This window comes from Polyodon spathula, chromosome 5, assembly GCF_017654505.1.
Source record: "Polyodon spathula isolate WHYD16114869_AA chromosome 5, ASM1765450v1, whole genome shotgun sequence".
Lineage (NCBI taxonomy): Eukaryota > Metazoa > Chordata > Actinopteri > Acipenseriformes > Polyodontidae > Polyodon > Polyodon spathula.
Window position 1 is genome coordinate 67,173,492 of NC_054538.1, and position 18,835 is coordinate 67,192,326.

Genomic DNA, 18,835 nt, shown 5'->3' on the forward strand with positions numbered 1-18,835 from the left:
CTGCGCGCTGCTGTGTCCAGCTGCAATCCGCCCTGTTTATACGCAGCGAACAGTGGCTAGGTGATAGGCTGAAATGGTGCTTTTCATCTGTCCGTCACACTCCTGTAAGATGTTCTCGGAGGACATTCTCATACAGGTGAACTAGTCCACTGATTCTTCTACTGGTGTCCAGGGACCCCTGGGGGCCTGCAAAGATTACCCCAAGATATTCAGGAAACCTCTTTTGTAAAACAACATGTATTTAATGTAAAGAAAGTGGTCTTTCACTTGACCTTGTACCGATTACAGAATATCAAGGAAACATCTACTTTCACTGCAGGGCAGTTTTTCTTTTTGTGATTTACCTTTTCCTCTGTTTTCAGTTGGGGGGTCCCCAATTCAAAAAGACCCCCCCCCCCCCCCCCCCCCCCAAAAAAAAAAAAAAAAAAAAAGAAAAAATTAAGGCACCCGAGGATTGTGGGAAACCTGGCATAAAATATCAGTACCAGGCTAGTCATCTGTTTGTTTCAGCATCGGATAGAACTCATTAACCCATATGGATAAAGATGTGCCAAGTATAGGCTAGTCATTGGGTTTCACAACATCTTCTTTCACTGCCTGCGTCTCCGTTTCGCCTGATTCAAACTCCTGCACTTCTTGATAAACAACCTGGGTGTCAGCTGGTACGACTGTATGTTAGTGTTGAAAGAGTTGCACAACTAGATAAAGTATTCTTTATGTGCAGTGGGCAGCGCGTGTTACAGGATATGTGGCAAGCTGCTGTTGCATCTACCAGGTACAAAAGTATCTTTACTTGATAGACTTATCCAGAAGGAAAAGTAGTAATGCTATGCACAGATATTGCTCTCGGGCTCACAGTTATTCAGATACTGTAGTAATTCTGTATGTAGTGCGGAAATAACTGATTATCTGAGTATTCGGATTGACTACACAAATCGAGTGCTGACAATCTGGATGGTTATTTGGGTTAATTTACCATTCAGAGTGAAACCAGTGAAGAACCAGCTGCTTGGGTTTGTGATGATTGCTTTATTCCTTAGACTCTGTGGAAAACAGCAAGTCACACAAATCTAGCAGCTGTTTCTTCACGTTTTTATTTTTGAATGGTAAGTTCACCCAGTCAACACTAATGACCCTCACTTGTGGGGAACGTTTTCCAAATAATCAAGTAATTGGTTTGTGTATGGCCTATGACTTATGTTGCGCTTAGCCTATACAGGGTAGTCTTGGGTTGTATCAGTTTAAACCAAAGAATTAAAAATCCTAAACAGCATAGCATTTTACTAAGTGTACCCTAACATGTTCTGTTTAATGGGGATGTTGCACTGATTTTTTTTTTCCAAAAAAGTTGAATCAATTGCAGCCTCTTGCTGCATTGTAAACCACTGTATGTGAAAGCTATTTTAAAATGGGAAATAAATGCAAAAGAAAAAAAAAAGATTATGCATTTAAAATTAACAATTTGCACAAGAGTTTAAATACACAGAAGGTTTAATATGTGAATCTTTGATTTACAGCCTTGCTCATAATGGATCAAACCAATATGCAATAGGACATGGTTTCCATCCCTGGTAAATCAGGTTGGATAGTGCATGTTTTTATTTGACATGCTACTGAGGGTATTGCTCTACTGTAAACCTCTGTGCAAGTCTAATATTAATTGCAATATGGCCAGTGGTTTGACACCCCTAACTCCACTGATCACAGTGCTTGGGAGACGGGGGCAGGATGGATATAATTCTTCTCTAAATAATCTTTAAAGCTACAGGTTTTTGATGATACAACTACATGATTGTTGTGTGTGGTTGTGGTTCAGGTGGTGCATTTGGTAGCTGATGGAGAGAGTGTGTGGGCCAGTGCATGGAAAGCTGTGCTGTGGAGTTTTACCCACTTGGGTGCCTTCCGACGTGGGAGGGAGGCTCCTGAAACTGGAGGTTCCCTCCCTGTTTCGGGGAAGCCCTCTTCATAACAGCAGCCCACAGATGTGAGAGAGTGAGCCCAAGCTGCTGCTCTCAGTATCTTGGAAAGTCAGGTCTTACCCGGGGACAGAAAGGTCAGTGGAAGTTTCCATTGCAGGTGTTGCCACAACTTTGAAGGTTGATTTATTTTTCAGAGATTATTTAACCTGGTTGTGAGATTTGCATCTTGTTTTCTGTGGTACAGACAGTGATCGTAACATGTTATTGTGCTTGCCGAGCAATACAGAACCCTGTCTGGAACTGTTCTACCAGAGCTGCAGATTCATTTTTCTAACGGGGAAAATTATTTTGTGTTATCTAAAAGATCAAAGTTCAGTCTTTCATTCCACTTTCTGTTTTGGAATTGTATTTTTGGTTCAGTAAAAGTCCCTTTTCTAGTCTGTGAATAGGCTGCACTGCATGATTTTGTTTTTCATTGGAAAGCGTTAAGGGGCTGCTTTCAGATATGAGGTTCAAGTGTTGTACTTTGCTCGCTGTGTGCTCCGTTGACATCAAGGTTCTACGTTTTGGGATTGCAGTTTTGTCAAATTTTATTTTAGTCAGACGTTCTTCAATTTGGAGGTAGAGAGGAAACTGGAAATGACATAAAAGTTTGTTGTAACCCACCTGATATGTCATCCTTGCATTTTTTTTTTTGTTTGTTTGTTTTTAAGGGTAGCCTCTTTCCCCATCGCAGGAATATAATGTGCTGGCAGTTAAAACACACAGCTCTGAAACTGAAAGTAATAAGGTAGTGCACAGTGGTGCTCTTGTTCGCTTCACAGTAGGCTTACATAATTCATGGCACAGCATCTTGGTGTCTTACTTATTTCCAGGATGTATTGTATTAATATTGCACATATTGTCACCCCCCCCCCCCCCCCCCCCCCCCCACCCACCTTTTTCTTTCTATTTTAATGTGTGTGTTTGAATTCAGGTGTGTAATGCTTCATGTTGTTTCTGTATACAGTATGGGACAAATGACTTCTAGTTTGACAGTTGAATATTTGGTCTAGAAGCACTATTTGTGAACGTAGTGTTTTGAGACACTTTGCTGTGCACTGTATTTTTATAGCATCTTGGAGTTTTTAAAAACTATTTCTTCATCAAACCGTTAGACTTTAATGGATTGCAACTGCGCTTCCTTCCATCTGCAATTAGTCGACTACCAGTTTCTGTTCGATTAGTTGGCTTTTCATTGCTACCTTTAGTGTACAGTAACTACAAATAATCAATAATGAATAACAGAACAAATGAATGAGCTGGCTAAGACCAAACTCATTAAGCTTTTAAATAATTCATTGTACCCTTTCACCACTTGGAGCTAAAATGCCCAACACAACTGAGCACTGCTCCCCAGCCCAGTCGAGATTGTTTCCGATGCATGGAGTAAGCTGTAAGGTTGTAATAGCACAACACAGGGTAGGGGTGACTGTATAGCCTGCACTGCTTCTTAAACAGGTGTGTGCCGTGGTGCTGCTGTTACCTGCTGGTGTTTTTTAGCTATGTTCTTTTTTTTTTTTTTTTTTTTATTATCATTCTGGTATGTGTTTTATATTTTTCCAAGAGTAGGTTGAACCTTTTCACATGGGAGTGAAAAAAACAAAAAAACAGTTTTCATTTTTACAAAGACTTTGGAGCTGGGTAGCACTTGAATTTTAAAATTGGATCTAAGAATACAAACAGCAAGCTGTTTGTATCAAGAAGATGTGCCTGCGTTTAGTGACAGATCCTCAATATAGTCAGGTACTGGAGTTACAATAGCTTGAATGCATACAAAGTTAAATACATTAAAAAATCTACAGTCTACCCAGGCCCTACTCCAAGTTATAATGCCACCCTCGCATTCTACATGCTGTTCTCTCTAAACACATTGCACCAGTATTATTAACCCGTGTTATTTGCCTCTGTTATACCGCTACTCACGTGATCCGCCATCTGCCACTGCTACCCAGTGTACCTAGCCAAGCAAATGTCTCCCTCTCTTTACATTATAACTACAGAAGCATTTTCATAAGAAATTCAGATGCAGACTGCTTAATCTTTGACATGTTGCAGGGAAAGAAATAAGACTCCCATTGCGTGAAAGATTGATCCAGTCCTGGTTTATTGACACATTTGAGCTTGTTACCCTTATACTGTGGCTAATCAAGCTGTATTAAAACCAGGAATGGATTACACTGCTATGCAATATGTTTCTTATTTGCATCCCTGTGTTGTCCTCCTGGTAGTTTCCTGTACTGTGCAGAAGTTACACACTGGCATCGTTGTTCTGAAAAAACAAAATAATTTGCTTGCTAACGTGCCCTTTTTGTAGTTTGTTGGATTTTCGGTGACCCTTGTTATGTTGCCACCTTCACTCCTGTAGATTGTCAGTTTGGCACCTTACTTGTACTCTGTCAGTCCAGTGCAGCAAGCAAGGACTGCAACATGAAAAGCTTACACGTACAAAGCTGAACAAGCTTTTCATAATAAGCTTTCAAAAGCTCTGGCCAAACTGGGCTTCTGCAACATTTAATTGTGAATTTGTTACTGTACCTTAGGGTTCATGTATGCAAAATTTGATTCATGATACAATTTAATAATTGTAAAATATGCATGATTTGTGAAATGTGTTTACTTCTCTATTTTCCTTGTGCAATATTTGTAAAAAAATTTAAAAAAAATTAAAAAAGAAGAAAGGAATCTGTGGCTAGACCGCTGTGATGCGGTGCTGCCAGCTGGTGTTTGGTCTACTGACCAGGGAACGGATGGGAACAGACAGACAGAGGTACAGTAGAGGAGCTCTTATGGGTCTGAGGGTTCAGCAGCTGGCTTTCCACTGGCAGGGAGTATTGCTGCTGCTGCTTCGAGATGTGTGCATGAATGTGAGTGTGGTGTGTTTGTTTCTGTGGTCGCAGGCGAAGGAGTAAGGTGTATGTGTGTGTGCGGAGGGTGAGACTGGAAATTTCCATACTCATTCTCCATAATATATTTTTAACTGAAATCAAAGCCAGCGCTTTGAGACTCTGTTTTTGTTTGAAACATGCTCGTGCCGTGGTGCTGATGTTTTTGAGCTGTGTTCTTCGGAGTGCTTGAGTTGTCCCTGTTTGATGTTTTCCAGGTGTGAAAAAAACAGTTTTTATTTTTTCCAAAGACTTTGGAGCACACCTGCATTTTAGAGGCCTTCAAATAAACCAAACCTCAAACCTTCATTTCATGTTTTCATGCTCCATTTTATAGAAGCTAGGAAGACATTTAAAAATGTTATGATCAAGATCCTGAGTTTAGCCAAGCAGTGGAGTTGCAAGAGCTTAAAGAAATACATACAAAGCTATAATGCCAATAAGCTTATTCTGTCAGCTGATAGACCTTTTTCATTGCATTTGCATATAATCCCTTGAACTGTTGATTTTATGCAGATTATTCTGAGGTTTTTGAGATCTTTCATATGTGTGTGGGTTTGTTGTCCATACTAAAGCATATCCAGTAAGAAAATAACTTCCACTTTCTACTTGTGCCTGGATGAACATGGATTTTTCATGTTAGACTATTTTTCATTTTTGAATTAGAGTGAAAACAATTATTTGTACCACAAAATCTCTAGGGAGTAAAGTAACCCTGTTGACACCCCATCAAATTACCTATTAAAGAAGGGAGACAAACACTCCTCTTTACAGAATAGTATTTCTTATTCTTTGTTTTGCGTCATACTGTATCATTTATACAGTCATTTATACATTTTGTTCTAACAAATAAGAACAGCTCCTTTTTTCCACTGAATGCATTTCAGGCAGTGTTGAATTATTCAAATACAGTATTTGGCCAAGCATTACTGTATGTTCTACTGTAGCTGTAACAATACAGAGTGTTTGGAGAGAGTTGTGTGTGTTGTTTATCCTTTATCAGGTTCAGAACACCCACACTTCACATGTTCCACTCGTCAGCTGTTATTACAGTTCACGTGCGTTTGAAAAATCGTGCTGTCGGTACATATTCTGGTCTTATTCTTCGTAACCACCCCTGACGGCATGTCTCACACCCGTCTTGCACACATGGCGTTTGCTCAGCTGTTTTCAATCGTTTTTCCAAGGCTTTTCTGAATAGTCAAGTGCTCAGTGCATTGCTTATTGTTGTTTATTTCTGTTGCAGCTCTACTGGGTTCTGTGTAAGAGCCTCCAAGACTTTTTTTATATTTCTAAATTTAACCCTAAATGTTCACCTTTGCCAGCTCTTTTGATAACTCCACAGCTCTGCACTCCTTTTGTACTGTATTTTTTTTCTGCCTCATGAATCCTCTGTTCCTAGGACTACATGCCATTTAAAGAGCCAGGATCGCAATTACAATTGGCAACTTGCCAGTGGGGGGTGGGGGTGGTGGTGGGGTGGGGTGTTTAATTGTCCAGTCTGGGATGTTGCCACCTGTCGGTGCACAGCTACCCCCTCTCATTAAAGCATTGAATTGCTCTTTGTGTGTTCTCGGTGATGACCGCTGTGTTCCTCTCCACAGTGAAGCAGTTTGCCAAAAAACTTATTTTCTGTCCTTGTGGGGACAAAAGGCACCCTTCCTTATACCAGCAAGCCAGTAGCCACTCAGGACAGTTCATAAAATGTACAGAGCCAGCTTTTACCAAAATAAAACAAATTTTCTGAACAAAATAAATAGTTATAAAGTTTTAAACTGTTTATTTCTGTGGCTAATAATTATCTTTTTTATATGAATCCTTAGCAAAATTACACAACATCCTACACTTTGGATTTAAGTTCAGTGTCCTTGGTGCCCTCTATACGTGAATTGAATTGAAGACCATTTTGGCCTTGCCTGTGTGCAGTGGACAAAAATAATTGCTCTGTGTGTCTATGTGACGCCCATGTTTTCCGAGAGTAACAGTGCAACCCCACTGTTACTAATAGGGCCCATAGACCATTTTGCTAAATATAATTTATTCATTCATGACCTTTGTATTAAACAGATTGAGTTTGCTGTCAAACTGCTGATGGAAACCTACTTTAGTATAGTCCTGGGACACTCTGAAACAAACAATGCTGTGAATGTTTTTCAAGGCAATAAGGGTCATGTTTATAATCATATTGTCATTTTTATACATTAAAGGATAGTCTTCAAAGAATGTCTAAAATAAACTACATAGTTTCTCTCTCGTCTATAATCCAGTAACATATTTGGCACTGGGATGTTTTGCTGTAATATGGCTATTGTATATCTTATTCAGTTAATTAAAAAATAATTTTCTTTTTTAAAAGAATACCCTATGAACATAAGGTAGTGCTGGGTTCTACAGAGTGTCCCAAGGATGGTGGCTCTAAGTCCCAAGAGGGTTAAAGTTACTGGGAGGCCAACCAGTCTAACAGTGCAAAGAACAAACCCAGTACAGGGATGGAAGTGAGACTCCCATTTACTGTGTTTAATAAGACACACGGCGGGCAGGATTTTCAAAAAGTCGTAAATGGTAACTCCAGTGTAAATCAAGAAATTGGTATGTAGTATTGATTTTGGCATTTTCAAGTGTTCATTATGCCTATTTCATTATTAAATAATCGTTCTAATGTGATTTGCGAAATTATGTTGCTTTTTATAAAATAATGTTAATATCTTAACGAGCAGGCCTTCTTTTGTTTGCATTTGTTAGCAAATCCGTGTTAATTGTCATAATTTATCAGGAGTTAATTTGCACATGGAAAAGGAGGGTGTTACTTAACAAAAGAATATAACTTGCCTTGAAAAAGACATTTAACAGACCGATTCTGTGACACCGATGATACAGAGAGAGAGGGAGAGAGAGTGTGTGTACAGGACCAGGTTTAATTTCTTAGACTACCTTGATAATTCAATATTTGTAGTTATGAAAATATTTTAGCCTTTTCTATACTTGTGGTTATGAATTACATTCTTTCACTTGTTTTTAAGTGAATGTTTGTTGTATTGCTAAAATGATATACTGTTATATACACCCAATGACTACCAAAGTGACTACCATTCTGCATACATTATATGACAGCTGACATCTACTGTAGATTTTATTTTAATTATACAACTGGAATCTTGGTATAGAAAATGGCATATTAGATATTACAATAAAGTTTCCTTAAGTGATTGCAGATTTGCTTTTAACACCTGTGTCTTTTCCACACAAGAACAAAGAACAGGCATCAAGAACACAGTGATGCACTGGGATTGTGATCGAGATCATTGACATGGGTTTTGCCTAGACGTGTTTGTAACGTTGTCAGACTCCCCCTCACTTTATGTACAATGTACACTTTCACCTTCACACGTTTGTATGCATATACAATTTAATTATTATACTGTTCATTGGCTAATCATGACTTTATCGCAGGAGCCAAAAAGTAACAGAAAATGCATGATTAGAGGAATTCACCGAACAGTTCATTATAAACAAATTGTTTAGGGTTAGGGAGTTCTATCATAATTTTAAAAGCTTAATAAATATATAAGGAAGTACATGTTACATACATGGCATACATGCATAATAACCAACAACTACAAACACCAGAGGTTCGGGTATACGGTGGCTCTCAAAAGTATTCACCCCCCGTGGACTTTTCCACATTTTATTGTGTTACAACATGGAATCAAAATGGATTTAATTAAGAGTTTTTGCCACAGAGCAACACAAAAAAAGTCCATAATGTCAAAGTGAAAAATAAAATCTACAAATTGTTCTAAACTAATTACCAATATAAAACAGAAAATTATTCATCCCCTTTGCTATGACACACCTAAATAAGCTCTGGTGCAACCAGTTTTCTTTAGAAGACACATAATTAGTTGAATGGAGTCCACCTGTGTGCAATTAAGGTGTTTCACATGATTTCAGGTTAAATACACCTGTCTCTGGGAGGTCTCACAGTTGGTTAGTATATTTCCTAACAAAAACTACATTATGAAGATGAAGGATTCAGAGCAAATCCGGAATAAGGTTCTTCAAAAACACCAGTCAGGGGTAGAATATAAGAACATTTCCAAGGCATTGAATATCCCACAGAGCACAGTAAAGCCCATTATTAAGAAATGGAGAGAATATGACACAACTGTGAATCTGTCTAGAACAGGTCATCCTCAAAAACTGAGTATCCGGGCGGGAAGGGTACTAGTGAGGGAGGCCATCAAGAGACCTATGGCAACTCTAAAGGAGTTACAGTCTTCCACGGCTGAGCTGGGAGACGCTGCATACGGCAACAATAGCCCGGTTGCTTCACAAAACTGGCCTTTATGGGAGAGTGGCAAAAAGAAAGCCATTGTTGAAAAAAACTGCATCAAATCTCGGCTAGAGTTTACCAGAAGGCATGTGGGAGACTCTGAGACCAAGTAGAAGAAGTTTCTATGGTCTGATGAGACCAAAATAGAGCTTTTTGGCCTCAATGCTAAGCGCTATGTTTGGTGCAAGCCTAACACCGCACATCATCCTGAGAACACTGCCCCTACCATGAAGCATGGTGGTGGCAGCATCATGCTATGGGGATGCTTCTCTGCGTCAGGGCCTAGAAAGCTTGGGAAGATAGAGGGCATGCAGCCAAGTACAGAGAAATCCTGGAGGAAAACCTGCTGAAGTCTGCAAGAGACTTGGGACTTGGGAGAAAATTCATCTTCCAGCAGGACAATGACCCCAAACATGCAGCCAAAACCACACTGGAGTGGCTTAAAAACAAAAAGGTCAATGTCCTGGAGTGGCCCAGTCAAAGCCTGGACCTCAATCCAATTGATAATATGTGGAAAGAGTTGAAAATTGCTGTTCACCAAAGGTCCCCATCTAACTTGACGGAGCTTGAGCAATTTTGCAAAGAAGAATGGGCAGAGACTTCTGGTAGAGTCTTCTCCAAATAGACTCATGGCTGTAATTGCTGCCAAAGGTGCCTCTACCAAATATTGACTCAAGGGGTTGAATACTTATGCAATCAATTATTTTTTGTATTTGTAATTAATTTAGAACAATTTGTAGATTTTATTTTTCACTTTGACATTATGGACTTTTTTTGTTTTGATCAGTGGCAAAAGCTAATTAAATCCATTTTGATTCCATGTTGTAACACAATAAAATGTGGAAAAGTCCAAGGGGGGGGGGGGGGGGTGAATACTTTTGAGAGCCACTGTATATATATATATTTTTTTTTCACTAAGTATATGTATTAGATATCCTGACGCCGTCTGAGTGGCAGATTTGCAAAAATAACTCTTCTACCTAGAACCGGCAGACGCGCCATTTTGATGCGTATTACAATACTGTACAGGTTTTTTATTTGTATAGCCTTGTGACTGGGGACACCCCGTCCCTCGGCATGACCGGATAGGGCGTCTGTGGTTCTGCAGTGGAGCTGCCAGATCTGTGTTGTCCTCCGGCACTATAGGTCTTCCGGCCTCGCTGTGGATCCGCAGCTTGTAAAATGATGGATTGGCAGGAGCGCGTTTCGGAGGACACGCGCTCCAGCCGCCGTTTCAAACTCAGGAAACGGCGGGCTGGTGGCGGGCTGGTTGCGAGCGGTGAGCAGTTAAAGATAATAATTATGCATACAAAACTGGAAAGAAAAACTGGGGTAAAAAATTTGCAACGACTAAAATTAAAAAAACAAACAAAAAAAAAACATGTTTTTCCAAACTAATCATGTTTGGTCACTGCTACATATTGTAATCATAGATGACTAAAAAAAAAATAAAACACTGCACCATTGAACCTCAGTATGAAATGAACATTAACAGAGCAATAGACTCAAAATGAGTACTGCATACACACTCTGAATAAGTCTTTGGAAAGACCAGAGTCTGTACTTTTAAACAAGCCAAACCAGATTGGTGGCTTTTACGGTGCCTGAGTAATTGCCAATATGGATTTGCCAGAATCCTATCACAGTTTATCCTGTGACAGATGCCTGGAACATCTACAAAACAACACCACTTGTTTGTTTACTAGTACAGTCTTTGTTTTTGTGAATTATAAGCTAATGTATTGTGTTGGGTGCCTCTTGTAATTGGATACATCATTTTGCACACTTTTATCAGTTTTGCTTCGCTGTCCTCTTGCCCAAAACTGCACAAACTGCATGAAATGACAGCTTGTGGCGGGGTGCCCCTGTGTGTGTTTTGTATTTATTTGTAATAAACCGGTGCAACAGCGCAAGTCACTACACAGCTCTTCCTGGTCTGACATCATCACCACCAGCCACCCTCTTCACACAGCTACACAAAAAGAAACTGCAAAAAATCTCTTGGTAGTAAAATAAACCTGATACCTCATAAGAAAGGAGAGACATGGTCTTCTGTTCAGTAGAATGTGTTATTGATTTCAGACCCATTTTATTCATTGGTTACTGTTGCATTATCTTAAAGTATAAATAGATAAAGTCCTATAAAGATGGTCATAAATTTGAATTTTCAAATATTTGTCCCAGCACTTATAGACTACTAGTACATATTTAAATGATTGTAAATATATAACTGTACTATGTATGTATGCATGTATGTATGTATGTAAAAGCACTAAAAAGTAAGTTCATACAGTATTTGGCTGCCTTCACAATACTTAGCCAGCTGCCTCATTTCATAGCATACTAGTGAAACAACTTGATACACCTCAATCTAGACCAGAGGTCAGGAAACAGAAATGGCCCAGAATTTGAACCTGCTGAAATGTATTAACATGAGAGAGAGAGAGAGAGAGAGAGACGCAGCACAGTGATGTTTTACAGAAGTCAGCTGTTGAGTTTCTGTACTGCAAAAACCAAGACACAACACTGAGACATAAAAGCATGGGCTCTGCTCCAGCGAGTAGACTGGCCTGTCATTCCTCTGCTATTTAGATATATTAAAAGAAACCAGTTAAATTCATTGGTAGACATTTCATCGTCTTCGTTGTTGGTTCAGTATACATTTAGCACTAATGGGTGTTTAATAGTGATGGATGATTGCTCTGTTCTTGATGACTTAGTCTTCATGGCTCTGAGTGCAAAGAGAGGTCACACGAAAGACATTTCCTATCATTTAAATCATCGTTGTCTTTGCTAAGGCTACCTCTTTATGGTTTTTGCAATAAATCTGAATGGTCTAGATTTTTTTTTTTTTTAACATCGTGTTCTACTGTGAATGTGTTGACTCTACCTCCCTCTAGTTTACCATGTGTGTTTTACATATTTTAAAAACCTTATTGGTTTATAGGACAAAAAGTTACCATACCTGTATATTTTTTGTCTTAATATTCTTTACAATAATGTAGGACTAGCCTTTACTACTGTAACTAAGCAGATCAAAGCAAGAGAGTGTCTGAACCACTATGCAAAAGAGCTGGGCTCGTCTGCATTCGTGAATATAGAGTTTTTAACCTTGTCTAATCTCCCCGACGAGACAGAATCCGTAATGGCAGTGCATCACACAACACTGCCCGTGTGGACGCAGGCACCTCGTACACAGCCCCTCTGTTTGATAGCAAGGTCTTAATGCAGAGGTGCAATTTACAGTGCAAACGAAAATCTAACTTTTCATAATGACACACGAAATGCATTACAGCGCTTTTATTACTTCTTAAGTGCGTTTCCTTTCTCACCTCTCGGTAGCTGTAAACTAGCCTTGTCATGCGCTGTTACTTATCACTCTTTAGAGAACTTTCTGATTTTATCAGGAATTCATATAGTACAAGAATAAGGACTTTCTGAAAATACCAATTACATTTTTTTGTGTGTGTGTGCTTTTTTTTTTTTTAATGCTGTAGTTTTTCATAAAAAAAAAAAACAACACATTGAACAGCCTTCTTTTTCGTTTTGGAAAACAAACACTAACCAATAAATCCCCAAATACAAAATAGCATCACTTGAGTGGAGCCCTGTGTACTTGTACCTTCCCTGTTTACTGTCCAGCCGAGAAGCTAGCACTGCTGTCCCCGGTAACTACAGAGGTGGGTAGAGTGGCTATTTTTGTTTTAAGACGTCGTGTCATGCAGTTTGGGGTTCTGACTGCTCAAACTTTTTGAGATGATTTCTGTTATTTTAAGTGACACCCGGCTTATTAACAAAAATGAAGATTGCACTCTGGAAATTTTATTAATTATGTTTTTAACTATAGAACTATGCTGTGTGTTCAGTGGTAGCTGCACACAGGATAAGATGTACTGGAATTTTCACCAATCCTTAACAGAGATTGCTAGATTTCTCATTTGTGATTTATAATGACTGTTAGTATTGATGCAGGAAGGGGCAGCTCGAAGTGCAGTACAGTGCTGGAAATAGAGGGTTAAATGTGTAGTGCAGTGAGAGCTGGGCTGGCCCCCGGTCTTGCCTCATCTAGGTATCTGGATATTATTCTCGGCTGCTGTTTCCGCTCCTGCAGTACCTGTGTACATTATCAGGACAGAGCTCTCTTGGCACTGTCAAGACATTTCCTGTTTCCAGTGACAGGTGGTTTACAACATCATACGAAGAACTGTGATGCGGTATTATAAGATGGAGGCAGAGTGAGCCAGTTTCTTTAATACCTGGAAGTTAGATGAAAGCAATTTGCATTGCTGCAATGTTACAGATGCAATGCGGTTTACGTTTGTGAAAGTGTTGCATGGTACAACACTGAAACAAGAAGAGTAACATTTTTAAACCACTTCTGCACCACGTGTGCTGTGGGGAACATAGTTGTACCGGGGAAGCACTGTGCACTGCAGGGGATAAAAAAACAAAAAAACATTTAATAAAGATAAAACAACAAAAATGTGTAGATTCAAATTGAGCCTGCTTACCGATCAAGAGGCCTGAAGATCGATGGGTAGCCTCCGTTCTGAGCATTCTTCGTTAACTTTCTGCCTGGACTCTCAGGGCACCTGACCAGTAGGGGTCGCTGTCTGAACCACAGTGGCGAGTTGAACACACCTCCACTGATTTACATTTGTAGCCCAGCGGGAGTGCAAAGACCAATGCAACCCCCCTGCGAGCCCCCAACCAAGAGTGGAAACTCTCTGCTAACAGAGGTCACACAGACCAGTCCGACTCGTTGCCTCTGGCTGCCCGTGGTGGGCCTCCCCCTTTTTGACAGTGTTATGGCGGGTGTTTTGTAAATGGTGCTGTATAACCGCCAAATAGGTGCATGTGAGTGTTTTGGGGCTTTTTCATAAGATTATACATAGAACAGAAACAAAAATTAGAAATTCATCTACAAGGGTTTAATTATCAGTTTTACTAGCCAGCATACCGTGCTCATGTGAAGTATTGTAGGTTTTTATAGACATCTCGGCCCCCACGCCTTGCATTACACTCATCTTCAACCAGGGGGGCGCTTATACTCAGAGACAAGCGCGTGGGCTTAACAGAAAACAGCATGTAGCCAAATAAATAAGCTCATGTGCCTGTTTGTGCGATTACACATTACAGGTAGTAAAGAGACGGTAAGCGCTGTTGGCCTGCAGGTGTTCTGCGCGCCACACCAGACTCTGATTGCTGGTTATGGCCCGGTGCAGAATGATACCTAATAAGGAGACGAGATTCATACTACCCTCAGAATGACCTTTCTGGACAATTCCACAGTTGTTATTACAGTACCACATGTTCTCTCTCTCTGTCTGTCTAGCGACTCATTTTTCTCTCCTTTTCTACTTTTTTTTCTAAATTCCTTATGCTTGCCAAGAATGCTTTAAAAAAAAAAAAAAAACTGTGGCAAAAACTGAAATTGGTATTTTTAGCTGTTAGCACTTTGCTGTAACCGTGGAAATGGTTCTATTCCTGCTATGGAATCATCCGGTCCAGGCTGGGTCAGTGCCAGAGAGACAGCAGAGGAGAAACACAGGACAGGAGACCAGAGCTTCACCCTTCATTGTACACTGTGTACTGTATCTATTCTCTGTCCTGTTTATTTTTATATCTTAAGAGTCAGGGTGAGGTGAGCACAAAGTGCTTTCATTGTCCATTAACCCAGCACTGTAACTATTAAACACTCCAACAGTGTTACATTTAGAAATCTTAAAAGAAACCCAGTAATTCAATGACAAAATCACTGGCTGATGTGGAGCGTAGGATCTCTTAATGGTCCAATTTATATTTTTGCTGTATCTAGCACCATTCACAGTTCTTCAAGGTTACTTCATGTGTACATCTTGCAGTTATTAAAATTTCAACTCATTTCAACATTTGTAGACCTTGAAAAAGACTGCTTGTCAAAACATTTGTCTTTGAATTGTTATGTTTTTTTATGGTAGTATTTCTCAATGCCCAACATTTGCTTTCCTTCAAGGAAAATTACACTATGTAACACAAGTTTTGTTCCTGGGTAGTAAGTGTTATTTCCTAATTGCTTTGCCCGTTTCCCCATTGGAAATAGTGATATTTTGAAGTATCACTGTCCTGGTCACAAAAGCAAAGTTTGTGGGGATTAATAGCGATTTTCTATACTTTGGAGGCATAAGCAATTAGGAAATAACACTTACTACCCAGGAACAAAAAAAAAAAAATAATATTTGTTACACAGTGTTATCATTAAGCGTCAATATCCTTGGCAATACCTGTTTGATAATTGACCACACCACTCGTACAGAGACCTGGGCTGCCTGACAAAGGCTTAGTTAAATTATAGCTGGGGAAAAAATAAAAAAAAAAAAAAAAAAAAAAAAAAAAAAAACTGGAATCTATGCAATAAAAAAAATGACAGCAATATTTGTTTTGACTTGTTTAATACGTAATCGATAATGAAACAAAAACTACATATTAATCTTCCTGTTCTTTTTGCATGAATTCGTACTGTGTATTCCTAAAACACTTTTTCCCCAGCGGAATGTTAATTGAATACCTATGTAAGCAGGTTAGAGCAATAATGTAAACATAGGGTTACAATGTGTGTGTATGAACATTTTTTTAAGTATACTGTATATTTATTTTTTTGCTGGATTGCTCGGAAGGTTTCTATCTCAGGATGGGGACTGCTCTGCTGGGAGCCTGATTGATTGAGGTTTACAGTATTTGAGTGTTGTTCATGTTACTAGTGTGTGTCTAATGGAGAGGTCCTTTTTCACAGGAGACAATGCGTTCCACTTACAGGGCTGCAGCTGTATAGTAAAGCTCCACACTTAAAGAGAAAATGGACAAACTCCAGCAGGGAGTATAGCCAGCACAATCAAATCTTTCACAAGACCTATCTGTTTGTGGGTGCTTTTTCATCACTGGAACTACATATAGGCTTGTTCGGGATCATTTATATTTGAAGTGTCCAATGCCTTGGCATGAGGAGTCAATTAGAATTGAACTGTACTGTATGAATGCTTGTCACAGGTGGCTTTGTGTGATGTGTGGGTGGTGTCAGACCAGGAAATGAAACGTAAGCACAGCAACAACACATAAACAAAAACGGCCCTGCTGCGCTTGTATTTAATAATTAACAAAATAAACAGTTTGCACCAAAATAAAAAAAAAACAAACAAAATAAAGAAAAGGCACTCTGGCCAAAGTAAAACAAACACTAACAATTCAACTTATTTTAACCACACAAGTACCTTGTTCGCTGGCTGGTAGCATTTGCTCTTATTCTCCTTAATTTTTCTAACACCCTCTCTCGCTCTGAGCCTGAGTGGGTCTTTTATACTGCGGCTGGAGCCTTAGTTACCTAGTTAAACAGTTCCCTTATTAAGGCTCCAGCCACATTCCCACTGGCTTTTTTGGGATGGGGATTTAACCTTGCTACAATACTGAGTAAACTTCTCTTGACTTCATAATACATACTCTATGCTACATAGCACTATGCTTCCAGAAATAATGCATATTATACTGTAGTTAGATTTTTGTGTGAAAATATCCTTGAATAGCACTTCCAATCATCCAGCATTTTCAACTTCCTCAGCATTCAGTTAAAATTCTGAAGTTCTATTTTAAGGGGTAAATACAGTAGCTAAAATTTAAATTGGAATCATTGTTATTATTCTTGTCATGTTTACTCCTGCAATTTCCAGTGGTTTTGAAATCTGTTACTTCAATATTGAAATTCATTTTTCTGTACTAGCTTTGAGCTTTCTTGGAGAAATCTGGTCCGTTGACCATGTGGCTCTGTTTCCTGAGCCCAGAGAATTGACATGACACAGTGATGTATAGAGGGGTACTTCCCCTCCGTCCCTTTTCTCTCACACTCCCCTCTCACACTTTATTTTTCCCTCTCACACTAACCCTGTCTCCCTCCCGCAGGTTGCCATGGCATCACTGAGGGGGATCTACTTCCTGACCACCCTGTTCCTGGGTAGTTTCTTCGGCAGTGTCTTCATGCTCGCCCCCTTCCTGCCTCTCATGCTGGTCTCTCCTGCCTGGTACCGCTGGCTGACAGACCGCATCGTGGCCACCTGGCTCACTCTCCCTGTGGTGAGCATCCCTCCAGGCTGATCCACTCTCACAAAGACTCTGTCTCTCGCTTTCTCTTCCCCTCTGTCTATCCCTCTGTCTGTATGGTGTAATATGTGTAGAGTGTATTCTCTCTCTCTGTATGGTGTAATATGTGTAGAGTGTATTCACTCTCTCTATATGGTATATGATGTGTGCAGTGTATTCCCTCTCTCTGTATAATGTGTGCAGTGTATTCCCTCTCTCTGTATAATGTGTACAATGTATTCCCTCTCTCTGTATGGTGTAATATGTGTAGAGCATATTCCCTCTCTCTGTATGGTGTATGGTGTGTACAGTGTATTCCCTCTCTTCCTCTGTATGATGTGTGCAGTGTGTTCCCTCTCTCTGTATAATGTGTACAATGTATTCCCTCTCTCTGTATGGTGTAATATGTGTAGAGCATATTCCCTCTCTCTGTATGGTGTGTACAGTGTATTCCCTCTCTTCCTCTGTATGATGTGTGCAGTGTATTCCCTCTCTCTGTGTGGTGTATGATGTGTGCAGTGTATTTCTCTCTCTGTATGGTGTGTATGGTGTATTCCCTCTCTCTTTAAGGTGTGTACAATTCCCTCTCTCTGTATGGCGTATGGTGTGTGCAGTGTATTCCCTCTCTCTGCATGGTGTATGGTGTGTATAGTGTATTCCCTCCCTCTGCATGGTGTGTGCAGTGTATTCCCTCTCTCTGCATGGTGTATGGTGTGTATAGTGTATTCCCTCCCTCTGCATGGTGTGTGCAGTGTATTCCATCCCTGACGCTCTCCTCTCACCGCAGGCTCTCTTGGAGATGGTGTTTGGTGCGAAGGTGGTGATCACGGGCGATGGATTTATCCCTGGCGAGCGCAGTGTGATCATCATGAATCACCGCACGCGCCTCGACTGGATGTTCCTGTGGAACTGCCTCCTGCGCTACAGCTACCTGAGGCTGGAGAAGATCTGCCTCAAGGCCACGCTCAAGGCAGTCCCTGGATTTGGTCAGTACACCACATTCACTCCATTCAGCTATCCTCACTGGAATATATACAGTTATGGCCAAAAATTTTGCATCACCTAGAATTTAAAGGTTGAAGCATACTTTTATTTAAAAAACTAAACAAAAAAAAAACAACTATATGAACATAATTTGGATATTTTTATTTAACATGTAATCAAATAAACCACAGAATGATATTGCAAAAATCTACAGGAGTTAATAATAGCAGTGAAGTATTTCATGTTAGCTATTGAAATGCCACATTCTGCATTAAGTGATATTGAAAACTACAAAGCTGTATGTAATTCAATATCTTAATTGAACATTATTCAGGAGGTTTCTTTCGACTTTGTGAAGCAAAATTAGTTAATTCCATAGGGTGATGCGAAACTTTTGGCCATAGCTGTAAAGCTGGGGTTTTCGACTAGAGTACGCATATCACTCGTGGTACTTCAAAGTGATTCCCAAATACTGTCTTTTGATTCTGGACAATTAAAAGTTCTAAAAATTACTGTTTGGTATAGAGTACTGCACCGGGTCAGCTCCCTGTGGGTCGGGTTCGGGTCGG

At 39.8% G+C, this 18,835-nt stretch overlaps 1 protein-coding gene across 3 annotated transcripts in view; it reads left to right on the forward strand.

The window, feature by feature from the left end:
- LOC121316203 (lysocardiolipin acyltransferase 1-like) overlaps positions 1-18,835 on the forward strand; it is a 66,576-nt gene that overhangs the window by 12,839 nt on the left and 34,902 nt on the right. For all 3 annotated transcript variants that reach the window (XM_041251093.1, XM_041251094.1, XM_041251097.1), the window contains exons 2-3: positions 17,106-17,276; positions 18,070-18,268. In XM_041251093.1, the coding sequence (XP_041107027.1) occupies positions 17,106-17,276; positions 18,070-18,268 (370 nt within the window). The remainder of the gene's footprint in view (positions 1-17,105; positions 17,277-18,069; positions 18,269-18,835) is intronic.